Source organism: Spea bombifrons, chromosome 11 (genome assembly GCF_027358695.1).
Source record: "Spea bombifrons isolate aSpeBom1 chromosome 11, aSpeBom1.2.pri, whole genome shotgun sequence".
Lineage (NCBI taxonomy): Eukaryota > Metazoa > Chordata > Amphibia > Anura > Pelobatidae > Spea > Spea bombifrons.
In genome coordinates this window covers 17820303-17833221 of record NC_071097.1, presented here as the reverse complement: position 1 = coordinate 17833221, position 12919 = coordinate 17820303, and the positions used below count along the sequence as shown (strand labels likewise).

The following is a 12919-nucleotide window of genomic DNA, read 5'->3' as shown; positions in this document are numbered from 1 at the left end:
ACCCAAATCCTCCGGGTCGCGGGGTCTTGACACGCCCACTCTCCACCCATTTTCCTTTAAATGGGGGGTGTTTCCCACAGACATCAGTGGACGGTCCCGTGACCTCGGTGGGAGTTCCCCCTGACATCAGTGGGAGGTCCTGGACGTGCCCTGCGAAAGAAGGCTCTGGGTAACCGGAGCCCAGAAGTTCCCAGGTATGCTGTTACTAACTAAAACACCTTCCGTTTCTATACTGTCTAGCCCGGTATTTATTCCCTTCCCCTCATTCCTAGTTTAAAATCTCCCCAACCGTCTAGCCATCCTCTCTCCAAGCGCATTGTACCCACTTGCATTCAGGTGCAATCCATCCTGACTTTAGATTGTACCCCAAAGCAAAATCAGCCCAGTGATTTTAAAAACCAAAGCCCTCCTTCTTATGCCAATACATCAGCCATGCATTTAGCGTCCCAATCCTTAACTTCTGTCTTTCCGGTGTAGCGCATGGCAGTCCCACATCTGAGTCTGCATCACCAACATAGTCACTTAAATGGGCAAATTTTTTGGGACTAGCTTCTCTCTTCCACTTTTCTCCTCCACTGCAACCACGTCTGTCACCCAAATATGTGCCTGACTCATTTGTGACTGCCCCTCATTTTTGGGGGCCCCATCTAATCCCTGGTCACTCTCTCAATGTTTCAATATGCCTCTTCAGAGCTCCAATCTGAGCTTCCAGAGTGGCCAATTGTTCACACATGCCACAGCTATATGAACACAGCTGTTCCAAGCATACATACATATGGCATGACATGCACTGAGTGAGTTCTCCAAGCTTGCTCATACTTTATAGAGAGATGTGAGTCCTTGAAAAAATTGAAACAATTAAGTTCTGCCACTTACTTTATATAGAGCAACACAGCTAATTGATTATAAGCCCCACCCTTAATTAATAACACACTAAAAAAGGACAAAACAACACACATACTGCAGGTTGAGATACAAACCCACTGTTGGTATGCAATGTCCCAGACACCAGAGAATTAAATCGGGGATCACAGGATTGCTGTCCCAAATCAGACATCAGAATAGAGTGGTAAAATCATGCAATAAGGGACAGTTGGGAGGCATGAGGTCTTACAGCAGTTCTACAGAAATCTACAGACTTTGCCAAATGGGCTCTTATCTATCATCATTTTGTGTGATTCTACTTCTAAGCTGCCAAATGGTTAAGGCAATTAGTACAGCAGTCATGTAATTATTCTCTGTTTCCAAACCATATTATTATTTAGTAAAATATATTTAAGCAACTTCAGTGGGTCACATAAAACAATATTTTTTTAATAAAAAGTATGTTAATGATATGTCCAGTATTTACATAGTTATGTTGCAAAAATGTTGTCCTAATTTCCTTTTAAGAGAGAGACAGCACTTCAGTCAAGAAATAAAAAACATTTTAATATCGTAAAAATACATATTTTTTATTTGACAATGGAAATCAGCTGTCTAAAATATCTCCTTTTGTTAAGTACAGATTCCATACATACCTAACTTACATTAGGCAGTAAAGCCAATAAATAAGATGGCCACAGCATGTCTAGAAACTACTTGGAAATCTGAATTAGTCTTACATATTGCACAGGCTAATATAAGGTCATTTAAAACATTGTATTTACAATCGGCAGGTAATGTTCTCTACATAACTTAAAAGTACAAAACAATACTAAAAAAGCATGTAAGTAACAAAACAAATGGAACATACTGGTGAACCATACAGTACATTAGACATGAGAGTTTCAAGGAGACTATTGAGGTTTAACCAGTAGAGGGCAGTATAGGAAAACTATGTCACGGAACAAACAATAGAGCTACATAAAAAAGAGTTTTCCATTTGATGCAATACCAATTTACTTGGTTAAATCCATATAGCTGGAGCTTAATGTATCTTAAATAGTATTTTATACTTCCACCAATGACTGGGACACAAAATAAAGACCACAGCAATACAAATATAAAGACATTTTATGATGATATTTGTTTATTACCCTTTTTTTTATTATTTTATTCAATAATAATGTTAGTTTAGTTTTAGTGTCTCTGTGGGGGTGACAAGTCTTCTACAAGATCTTTTTACAATAATAAAAGGTGTTCATATGTGCTCATTTAAAAAATAAAACCTGCCCGATGACATTTTTAAGTTGCCTTAGCCCTCATCCAGGGCAGTGGTGTTAAGTACACAGCGCTATGGAGGCTGTGATTGACAGACATAGGCCTCCATAGCATAAACAGACTAGTTACAAGGCATACATTGTTTCCCCCTCCCCTAATTTGATGAAACATTGGCAGCCACCTTTGGACCAGCATTCCTAGGTCTAAATACGCCACCGCCTTCACTTGTGTATGTACTCGAGAATCAATGCTGAGTGACTTAAACTTAATGGCGAGGTCAGGAAAGCGCATTTTGTTTATATGAGAGCTCAGGCTAGTGAATGTGTCACCTCACCGAACTTTGGTCAATATATTTTGACAGAATGTCTTCTTAGCTAAACAAAAAAAGGTCAATCTGTATTTGTACACCAGAAGAAGGAGGCGGACATCTGAAAATTTAGCAATTTCAATATTTTCTAAAAATAAAAAATAAATTACAAAACTGAATTTTAACTGCAGAGCCTTTTACGGATAAATGTGCTGACATGCAGGAGTGGCGTCAGTACTGGCTATTAGGCTATTTTAGAATACAGATGAAATTCCAGCATATCTTTAGTGCTGTTATAACTGTCAATCATTTGAGCCATGACAAACGCCTTCTAGATTGGATTTAGATTTCAAAACTAAAGCTTTGTAATGTTTATTTGTTTTACAAATTCTAATGTTATGCTGAGAAAGTACATTTAGATACCAATTTCTACACATTCTCAACATATAGGGATCAACAATTACATAGTTTTAAAGTGTCAGTTGGTTTGATTTTGGTCTAAAATACATTAAGAACTCTTGCATACCGTAGTAAGGCCATCCTAAAAGAGCTGTGCTCTCAGGGGCATAAATAAGAACTAATAAAACTCCTTTTGAAGAAAGATTTGCAACTTTAGCTGGGTCCATAAGGTACGATAATCGACACTTCGCTGAATAACCACATTGAGATTGTAGGTAAGCTTTAATTCAAAATGATTTGGTCCTTTGTGCAGTGACACTAAACAGCATGCTAGCTCCAGGTGCCAAATTGCAACCAGCATTATTTACCCCTTGGCACTCAAAGTATGGATCCATATTTGGGTGCATGTCATGGACTGCACACAAACCAATCATGGAGACATGTACAGCTTTCAGATCAGTCTCTGAGATCCAAAACGGCTGATACCCAACATAAAAATATATATAAAAAATCACGAGGATTATAATCATTTCCGCATGTGAAGGGCATCCTGAAATTTGGTGCTAATGTATCGCCCATGGAAACCCTTCTTGTTGATTGTGTCATCCGTATGAAAACGAATCATAAGGGAATCCCCAGCTGAATATATTTCTTCAGGAGGCTAAAAATGGAAAGAAAAGTATTTATTAGACTTGTGCACAGCGAACAAAATCAATTTGTTTTTGGCATATCCGTTTTTAGATAAAAAAAAATTCCTTTATTCACCTTTTGGTTTAGATGAAATTCAGAGGGTTTTCTTCATTTTAAAATTAAATTTGGTGCAATATTTTAAATAATGGAGGTCCCTGCCAGGTCATGTGATGCCGGCGCCCAGTCATAGAAGCCCCGGCGGAAGTACTGGCCAGCAGCAGTGGAGGTCTGCATCCCACAGATCTCCTACAGCTGCCCCACTAGACATCAGGGAGTCTGAAGCATGGGTCACAAGTAAAAGGATGCAGTGGTAAGTCGGGGAGGGGGGGTAAGAGTGGCATAGGGGGTTCAATGGTTTTCTGGAGGCAGAGTGGCATATAGGGGGTTAAAAAAGCATGTCAGGGAGGCAAAGTGGCATATAGGGGTGTATAAGGCATATCTGAGGGGAGAGTGGCAAATAGGGGGTTAAAATGCATGTCAGGGAGGCAGAGTGGCATATATGGGTGTATAAGGCATATGTGGAGGGCAGAGTGGCATATAGGGGGTATAAGGCATTTCAGGGGGCAGAGTGGCATATAAGGAATATCTGGGGGCAGGTTGGCAAATAAACGGAAATAAAACCAAAAAATAATTTTTTTCAATCATAGTTTTTACTAAATATGAAAAAATAGTTTACATGTGAATTAATATTTACTAGTAAAACTTTTATTTAGTCTTATAGTCAGGCTTTTTCCTTTTTCCTAAATTCATAATCAAATTTTGAGGGGGTCGTCTTATAATCAGGGTTGTCTTATAATTGAACAAATACGGTAATTTATCTTTTATGTATGGAAGTGAGTTTACACTAGATGAAATAACTACAGTCTAATTTGGATGATATGGTCAAAACTGTACACAAAAAACATGATAGCCAGAAAGTAAACAAAACTCCTACCCCAGATCCACAATATCTCCCAAGTCTTGGAGCAGTGCTGTCATATCCATCATAGATTTCCATGTAATCGTAACCACAGTCTGCTTCTTCTTCTATCTCAAAAGTCTGGAAAATTAATTCAACGCCATATCCGTCCTCCGCTACTATGACCCACTCACAGTTAGACTGTACTGGGTAATTGTTATCACCAAACTGGGAGTGTGAATAAAGATCCTTTGTCTGAATTTCCGCCTTTAGCCGCCCTCCACATTCTCAAAATGTAATAAAAAACAAAGGAATATCAATGTTTATAGTGCTGGTTTTTTTTGCAGGTTTACATAAAGTTCCATTTATCTAGCTAGATAACACCTGAGCACGTTTTTTTTTTTTTGCAGATCTACTTTTTTGGGATGATTATCACATTGTGTTGCAAATTTGTTTAAACAGACACCTGGGCACCTTATGAGTGTGACCCGGAGTCTCCAGGTGAAGCCCTGCTTCCTCAGATCAGTTGGGCAGTCAGGTCCAATTATTTCAGACATCAATAAGCTAAACAAAGCTTAATCAGGCAAAACTATGTAGCTCTGCATTCCGGCTAACAGATAAAATTTGCAGAGCATGGGGAGGCAGGTGTGGATTTTGATAATCAGGCTGTTCCATTAAGAGGTGGAAACATTTTTCTGAAGTCCACTAAGGAAATACAAATTAAAAGTAAAATAGGAATTATATGTGTTTTTAATGTTTTGTAGCCTAGACACTTTTCTATGGCAAGACGGGGAATGCATAGGACTTCAATTCCACAATGCCCAAGTGAGAATGTTTTCAGGCCCTAGAGTATAGGAAGACTGACAGGCTGGAGAAGAAGCCTCCCATGGAACGATGATTTTTCCCTCTGGGATAAATTCAAAGGACGGCCACATCCTGATCAAAAGATATATTTCGCCTTCTATTTATATTTGATTTCAACTCACAAGAGAGACTGAACTGTAAATGAAACTTGCAGGTTGCTTAAAATAAACTAAAGTAGTTTTTACTAATTTTTGGAATACTGTTAGAATGATAGTAGAACAAATTAATGAAATGATACAAATTTAAAGGTCATGAAATCTTGAAAATGGTCTGAGCTTTATATCCTATAAAATGTCTAAGAAGATATCTAATTTATTATAGTCCATTATTGATACGATAACAGTCCCAACGCAGAGGCCTACAAGCGGAGACATTTTAAATCTTGAACAGAAATTACCCAGCAGCATTCCCCAAACCAGCGCTGGAGCTGCAGGTAAATATATCACATCTCCTGTGAGGCGTTCAGCCTGGGGGCAAATGCCTATGGGGGGGATTCTGCATCATTAGCAAAAGGGACAATATGAAATTTTAAAGGGGCCACACAGTTATATGCATTAATGTGCATAGAATGGCTGGAGTGACCCTTTGATGACCACTTTAGAAAACTCTTGGCTTGGATCTTCTATAAAGATAACGATGATAATTAGGCGATCCTCTCTTGACAGGTTGATAAACTCATTAAGTTGTTCTTCCAGGAGATTCTGTGCTCATATAAAGTGATTCTGATTATCTGGCTACTGAAAACACATCTGGGCAAGAGTGAGATAATCTTCCTCTAAGCAATAATGGAATCCACATACCTGTACTATACTTTGCCTGAAATCCTTTCCTTTGAACGGAAGCATCAGAATAGAAACGCAAAAACATATTGTTGGTTGTTGCGACCACTGGACCAGGAGTTTTACTGCCGCAGAAACGGCCAAGAATAGGGAATTTACTGCTGGGTCCATCATACATTTCGAGGTGATCATATGCACATTCTTGATGCTGTTCTATTTCAAAATCATTGAACACCTATAAAGATCAAATCTTCTTAATGAGGGAATAAAACAAAAATCACATGATATGTGTAAAAATAATCAAAAACAATGTTGATAAACAAAGTCTATGAGACGTCTATGACTGATAAACCATTTTATCTAGCTTGAATACACCAGCAGCTATGTAGATGTTCAAATTTAACAGCATGTGTGGAATAAAGTGAAAAATCTTTAATGCAGTTAAAAAAAACTGAATGCTTAATTATTCTGTGAATTTAAGATGAAATGATTTATATCCAGTGACCACCATTTGTTACCCTTTATGACCACAGTGTACCTATCTTCTGGTGGCTACTTCCAGCAGCATAATGCACAATGTGACAAAGCTCACATCATCTCAAACTGGTTTCTTGAACATGACAATGAGTTCACTGTACTCCAACGGCCTCCACAGTCACCAGATCTCAATCCAATAGAGCACCCTTGGGATGTGGTGGAACGGGAGATTTGCATCATGGATGTGCAGCCGACAAATCTGCAGCAACTGCGTGATGCCATCATGTCTGTATGTACCAACATTTCTAAGGAATGTTTCCAGCAACTTGGAATGAAGGCAATTATGAAGGCAAAATAGGGTCCAACCTGGTACTAGCAAGGTCACCTAATAAAGTGGCCAGTGAGTGTATGTATGTATGTATAATATATATATATATATATATATATATATATATATATATATATATATATATATATGGAATTGCTTAAAACTCTTGCACTCAAAAGGTTTCACAAAACCAGTAAAATTATTTTCTTTGTTAGGATATAAGAAAGTACTTACGAGTTTGACTCTGTGACCAGCAGTTGCGGTGATGTCCCATGTACACTCTTTCCGGCTTGGGTATTTATCTGGCCAGTTAGGACTTGAAATTGTTCCCTCTGCACTTAGAAGTTTGTGTTCACATCCAGCTGGAAAATAAAGTCATAAAACTAAAAGATCATTTAGATTTAGAAAGCCTATTCATGAGGTTGATGCACTAACTGGGTGATTAGAAACATGCCATCCTTTAAGGTTACCTCTTATACCCAAGTGTATATTATACTGGATATTGCATAGTAATTATTATAACGTATCAGGTATAAATAGATTATTATTACTATCATCATCCTGTTCAACAGTTTAAAATACATAAACATAAATACTCTTATCTGATGAATACAGCCAGTAAAAAACAGAATATCGCAGCAAAAATAGCTCTCTTAGTAAAGCCGGACTGGATGATCCCCTCAAGGTCAATACGTCTGACAAAAATTGATATATCTGTGTACTTTTTCCACAAGCAAATGTACAACGTAATGGAAATTCTGATTTAAAGCTGATACCTTCTTTACAGTCGTGTGCATTTTCATGAAGCGTGAATCCATTTTTGCACTGACATACATAGCTACCAAATGTATTGATACACTCATGTTGACAGCCACCATTATCTTTAGAGCATTCATCCTTATCTGTAAAGACAAAGTATGGGTTCACTTATGGATTAGGCAATAATTTAGGAGGAGGGAACGCTCTATGCAGTCATTTTAATTGTGTCCAAGCGCTGACGTCAATTTAATAATTGAAGATTTTTATTTTGAGGTGTCAATCTCTTCGAAGCTTAGGAAGGTCTCAGCTTTCTTCTTATGTCTTCTCTTGTGTTCCACATGTCTAGCTCTCTGCACCGTTATCCAGGGCTGCAGTCCTGTAATAGGGCAGAGCAGATTGGAGAAATGGGGAGAGTCTATCCCCGTGGTGTGCAACTAGGCTCTGTCCTGTTTTGGAAGGACTACACCAGACCAGAATAATGCAGCCGGAAAAGCTTCCTTATTCCGTGGCTCAGGCTTCATTACTCGGGCCTGGTGCAGAGCCTCGGCACACGCCACATGGACATCCTATCCTAATAGGACATTCCTCTAATCGAGGGAAAGGGTGTGTGATATGGCTATCTTGCGGGAACTACACCAGGCCGGGATAACACTGCCAAGAGGGACAAGCGGAGCACCAGAGACAACAGAAGCAATGGAAACAGAGCAAATGTATAATAATTGAATGTAACCAAAAAAGCTTTCCATATGTATGTATTGCAAATTTTGTATTTATTTACTTCATTAGGAAAAGACAGACCACCATTATTGTTATTAAATTTGATCCATTATTACTGTTTTAAATTAAAACTATGCCCTTTTTTAAACCACAAAGTGATTTATTCCACTTGTATTGGCAGGATTTCTCCATTTACAATTGTTTCATACCTCTGAAGAAGCCGCATCTAGATGGCGAAACGCACCAGGTTCATTGATTTCCACCAAATGACGTTTTAACAAATGTGAAGAGGAAATCATTCATATATGTGTTTTGTTGTTATTGTATCTGATATTTATATGTACAACCAATTATGTTGAATTTTACATATTTCTTATGGTTATTAAATTTGTAGGACCTGTTAGGACCTGTTAGGCAAGCTCACCTCCAAACGTAATAACTCCATATAGTTTGCTAGCTGTATCTCACTTACCTGAGAAAAAGTTAACCTTAAACCCTCTCTTGGATACGGTGTTGTCTGATTTGAATTCCAGTCTTATACTATTGCCTTGAGAAGTGATGACTTCAGGTTTTTCTAAACCACAAAATCTTCCATGAAGTTTGGATTCTGATGATAATCCGCTGCGAATTTCCACATAATCGTACTTACACACCTTAACGAGAGGCCTGATAAGTTAATATGAACACCAATATTTTGCTAAAAAAATATTTAAAAACTATTTTGTTATATTCTAATAAAATATATTATTTTAGTGAAATGCCTCAATTTGCCCAATGGAGAATTGTAAACAGGGCTGGCCCTAGACGAAATGGCTCCCCAGGCAGAAAGCACCCTCAGGGCTATACCTGTGGCACCCTCTTAAATTTGGGGTTTAAAATAAGGCATACACAGTCAAGTCCCTGGGTTACCTAAAGCAAGGTCTAAACAAGTTTTTTTTTTATTGTCACAAGCATGGTGAATTGTTTCATAGATTTGATCATGATTAAGTTCAAAGCAGAATTAAAACTATTTGTCGACAATTTAAATACTTTTTGAGTACTTACATCATTGCCTTCTAGCTCAAAGACTTCAAACTGCAGAGATATTCTGTACTGTGCTGGGGCTACCAGTTGCCACACACAGTTTTTATTAGTGGGGTATTCCTTTGGCCAGCCAGGGCTTGTTACCGTCCCATTCAACTTTGTAATATATCCTCCACACGCAGCTTCAGGGAAACCCAGGAAACCATAAGTCATAAAAAGATATCATATGTTTTGACCAGGTCAGCATTATACATTGGGAAGCCTGATCAACTGATCGCTTTTTTTCTACTCACTTTATTATCTAATGTTTAATGTGTATACTTAACATAATTTCAGGAGTCATGCTGTAAAGGTTTCAGTTAGAAGTATCCTAAAGTATTAGTTTAGCTGAATTACGTGTACAACATACATACTCCAGTGGTCGAGGGCAGCAAGCAGGGCACAAGTTTTGGATACTCCACCATGATCGCAGGCACCTCAATTAAACATTTATTACACTGCTTGGCTTCAGGCGAAGGTACACACAATTCCTGCATCCCTGGTCGAGAAGATCTTAGCCATCAGCCCATTGACTGCTGCACAAAGACCATTTGTGTTTTATGGCAAATTTGGCACTTGAGCAAATTTTAACTCCTTAAGGACGATGGGTTGTCCTTAAACCCATTAAAAACAATTCATTGTGAGCCTGTACATGTACGCGCTTTGTCACGAAGGGGTTAAAATGCTTTACATTTGGTCTAGCTTTAAAAAGTTTCCTTGCTAGCGTTCTAGACAGTTGGCTGGTTTGGTCTCACTGATATACCAACTCTCCATCTATGATATTTATATGTGGCCATCAACAAAGATTTAAATTGAAGTAACTTACATACCTTCACAGTGTTTCTTATCTGCAGTCAATTCAAATCCAGGTTCACAAACACATTTGTAACTTCCCAAGGTGTTAACACATCGCTGCGCACATCCCCCGTTATCCGGCATGGAGCATTCATCCATCTCTTTTGGAGATTTAGACAAATATTGCAGGATACAATTACAACATTATAAAGATTGTATAACATGTAAACTAAATGTTTGCAATGTCAAATCTAATTCAATGAATTGCGTTTGAAAATGGCAAATAACCATATTTGTGTTATTATGATGTCATATTGCAGTTTTGTTGTGGTACTTTTTTAATAGAGCTGGGCTCTTAAATATATATTAAAGAAAAGCAACCTCCTCTGTGACAGCATGTACATTGGTGAACAGTATTAATAATACTTTAGTTTATATTGAACATGTTTATGTCTAATAATAAAACACTACCTAGGGCTCACCTGTACAAGTAATATCATCAGGTAGGGTTAAAATAATGTTCTTTCAATCAGTGTTTTCAAATCATTTGGGGAAATTGGGGGGTGGGGGATATAATATATGTTAGCAACAACTTCATTTTCTTTTACAGTATTAAAACATTCCACATGGATGGCAGAGGTTGGCACCTCTCAGTGTAATCCTTTGATATACCTGTGGACTTTTATTACATACACATAAAGGTGTTAAGGGTCTTTCTTGAAGCAGAAAGTGGCTGTCCGAAGACAATGCCAGTACCTACGCTGTTTGAACGTCTCATCATATGATCACTGCTGACACCGCCGAAGGCCTGATAAAATGGGTAGAGAAGCACAAGGAGCTGCCCAGATCTATGATAACTCCCCCAACAAACCCCTGTATATGTATGTGTATATGGGAAGACTGAACAGCAATAGGACTTATTTTCCATGTAGACTATATTCTTGTAGAATATTTGAATGCTCAAAGTAGAACTTTCTCCAACAAAGATTTTATTTCGGTTTTCAATATCCCCATTGTTACGAGAAACAGAAGCCTGTACTGTTGAGGTTACTGAAGGACAGATTTTCTGCCCCTATCTATACACCAGATGTCTAAATTAACAGTGGTAAACCTTGTACACATGCATGAATAAAAAAACACAATGGTGTGGGGAAAAAACACACTTAAAATGTCCCATATCAAGATCATACAAAAAACTGAATGGGATAATATTTAATTACCTTTAAAGAAGTTGGCAGAAAATCCAGCTTTGTTGATAGACCCATCTGATACAAATTTTATCCACAGTTTATTTGAGGTAGATTTAATATCTTCAGGCTTTTCATAGCCACAGAAATGACCAATCAATGGACTCGCTTCTGAAATTCCATCACGGACTTCCAGGTAGTCATATGCGCAATTGTCGTGTCTTTCAATCTATGGTCAGCAGAATTGACAAACCATGATGTGAATGGTAAGTTCTGGTAATATAATGTAGGTTAATATTTTGTATCTTAATAGGACAGAAAGTATTAAAATATACATTTGTGGTCATGATCTCAATATATATGGATTTAAGATCTGGTGGAAATGTATATTTGTTAGACCCCTTGTCCTTTGAAACGTTTGTCATAACAGATATATTTTTGTAAACATCACAGTCTCTATGACTGTGTGCTGGTCACTTAAAGAACGCAAGAAACTTTAAAAAGTTCAGAAGACATGACCAAATTTACAACATAATCCTGAGATATCTGGTCCATAATTCCAAACGGAAAGTTTATTTTTCAAATTCATCATTACCTCAAAAGCTTGAAAAGACAGACCCACTAGGAATCCCTCTAAAACTGTGATTTTCCAGATGCACTCCTTAGATGGTCTATAGTCATCAGGGTAATTTGGAGACTGGATTTGTCCAGAGTCTTTTCGGATTTCTCCTCCGCATATAGCTCAAGATAAAAAAAAAAAGATGAGAATATTAGGTTATAGAAACTTGTATATGATTAAATAGTTATGGTATTACACAATTATAATAACTGTAATGATTTTAATACTACCTGAAAATAAACCGTATATAATTATTGATGGCCTTTTAATCTGTAGTAATCTGGTATCTACCTTCATAGACAGCAAAAAATCCCTTTCCCAGGATGTTGCTGCTGCTTCGGAATTCAATCCATAGTTTGCTGTCTGAAGAAATGATTGGCTCTGGAAGTCTATCACCGCACAACCTGCCTAAAAACAACAATGTAAACATTGCTTTCATTGGTTTTAACTAAAACATAAGTCCTACAAGTTTACACTACTAGTGTCCTATAAGCAAATATGGAAAACATCTTTGGAATCAATGCTTACAGTGACAGCATAGAAACATCCAGTACTTTAACCACCATAATACATCCATATGTTTAATATTGTTTTGTTATATGTCCAATACAAGGTCTTCGTAAGAAGGTACACAGCCAGTCAATCTCTTATCCTGTGTAACCCAATGGTGATTACATATGATGACAAAGGGTGTGTGCATATAATTACCTAGCAAGGGTGCTTTTCTCCAATAACCATCACGAATTTCAATGTAATCGTACCAACACAATCTACTTTTAAATAGATCCATTGCTGTGAAGTTCAAAATAATCTAAAAAATTCAAATAAAATAACATTCAGTGGTCTAATAAGTCATTAATGTGTACATGACTGATCCTAGACCCAGACCAAATGGT

General features: G+C 37.6%; 1 protein-coding gene across 1 annotated transcript in view; it reads right to left on the bottom strand.

The window, feature by feature from the left end:
• Window positions 1-3333: 3333 nt before the first annotated feature.
• Window positions 3334-12919, bottom strand: part of TLL2 (tolloid like 2) — a 52888-nt gene continuing 43302 nt past the window's right edge. Inside the window, exons 9-20 of the mRNA XM_053451299.1 lie at window positions 12732-12834; window positions 12315-12431; window positions 12000-12145; window positions 11438-11633; window positions 10253-10378; window positions 9405-9565; window positions 8833-9013; window positions 7661-7786; window positions 7119-7246; window positions 6101-6314; window positions 4473-4723; window positions 3334-3509 (exon numbers count right to left, since the gene is read on the bottom strand). Coding sequence (XP_053307274.1) covers window positions 3375-3509; window positions 4473-4723; window positions 6101-6314; window positions 7119-7246; window positions 7661-7786; window positions 8833-9013; window positions 9405-9565; window positions 10253-10378; window positions 11438-11633; window positions 12000-12145; window positions 12315-12431; window positions 12732-12834 — 1884 coding nt within the window. The 3' untranslated portion in view covers window positions 3334-3374. The remainder of the gene's footprint in view (window positions 3510-4472; window positions 4724-6100; window positions 6315-7118; window positions 7247-7660; window positions 7787-8832; window positions 9014-9404; window positions 9566-10252; window positions 10379-11437; window positions 11634-11999; window positions 12146-12314; window positions 12432-12731; window positions 12835-12919) is intronic.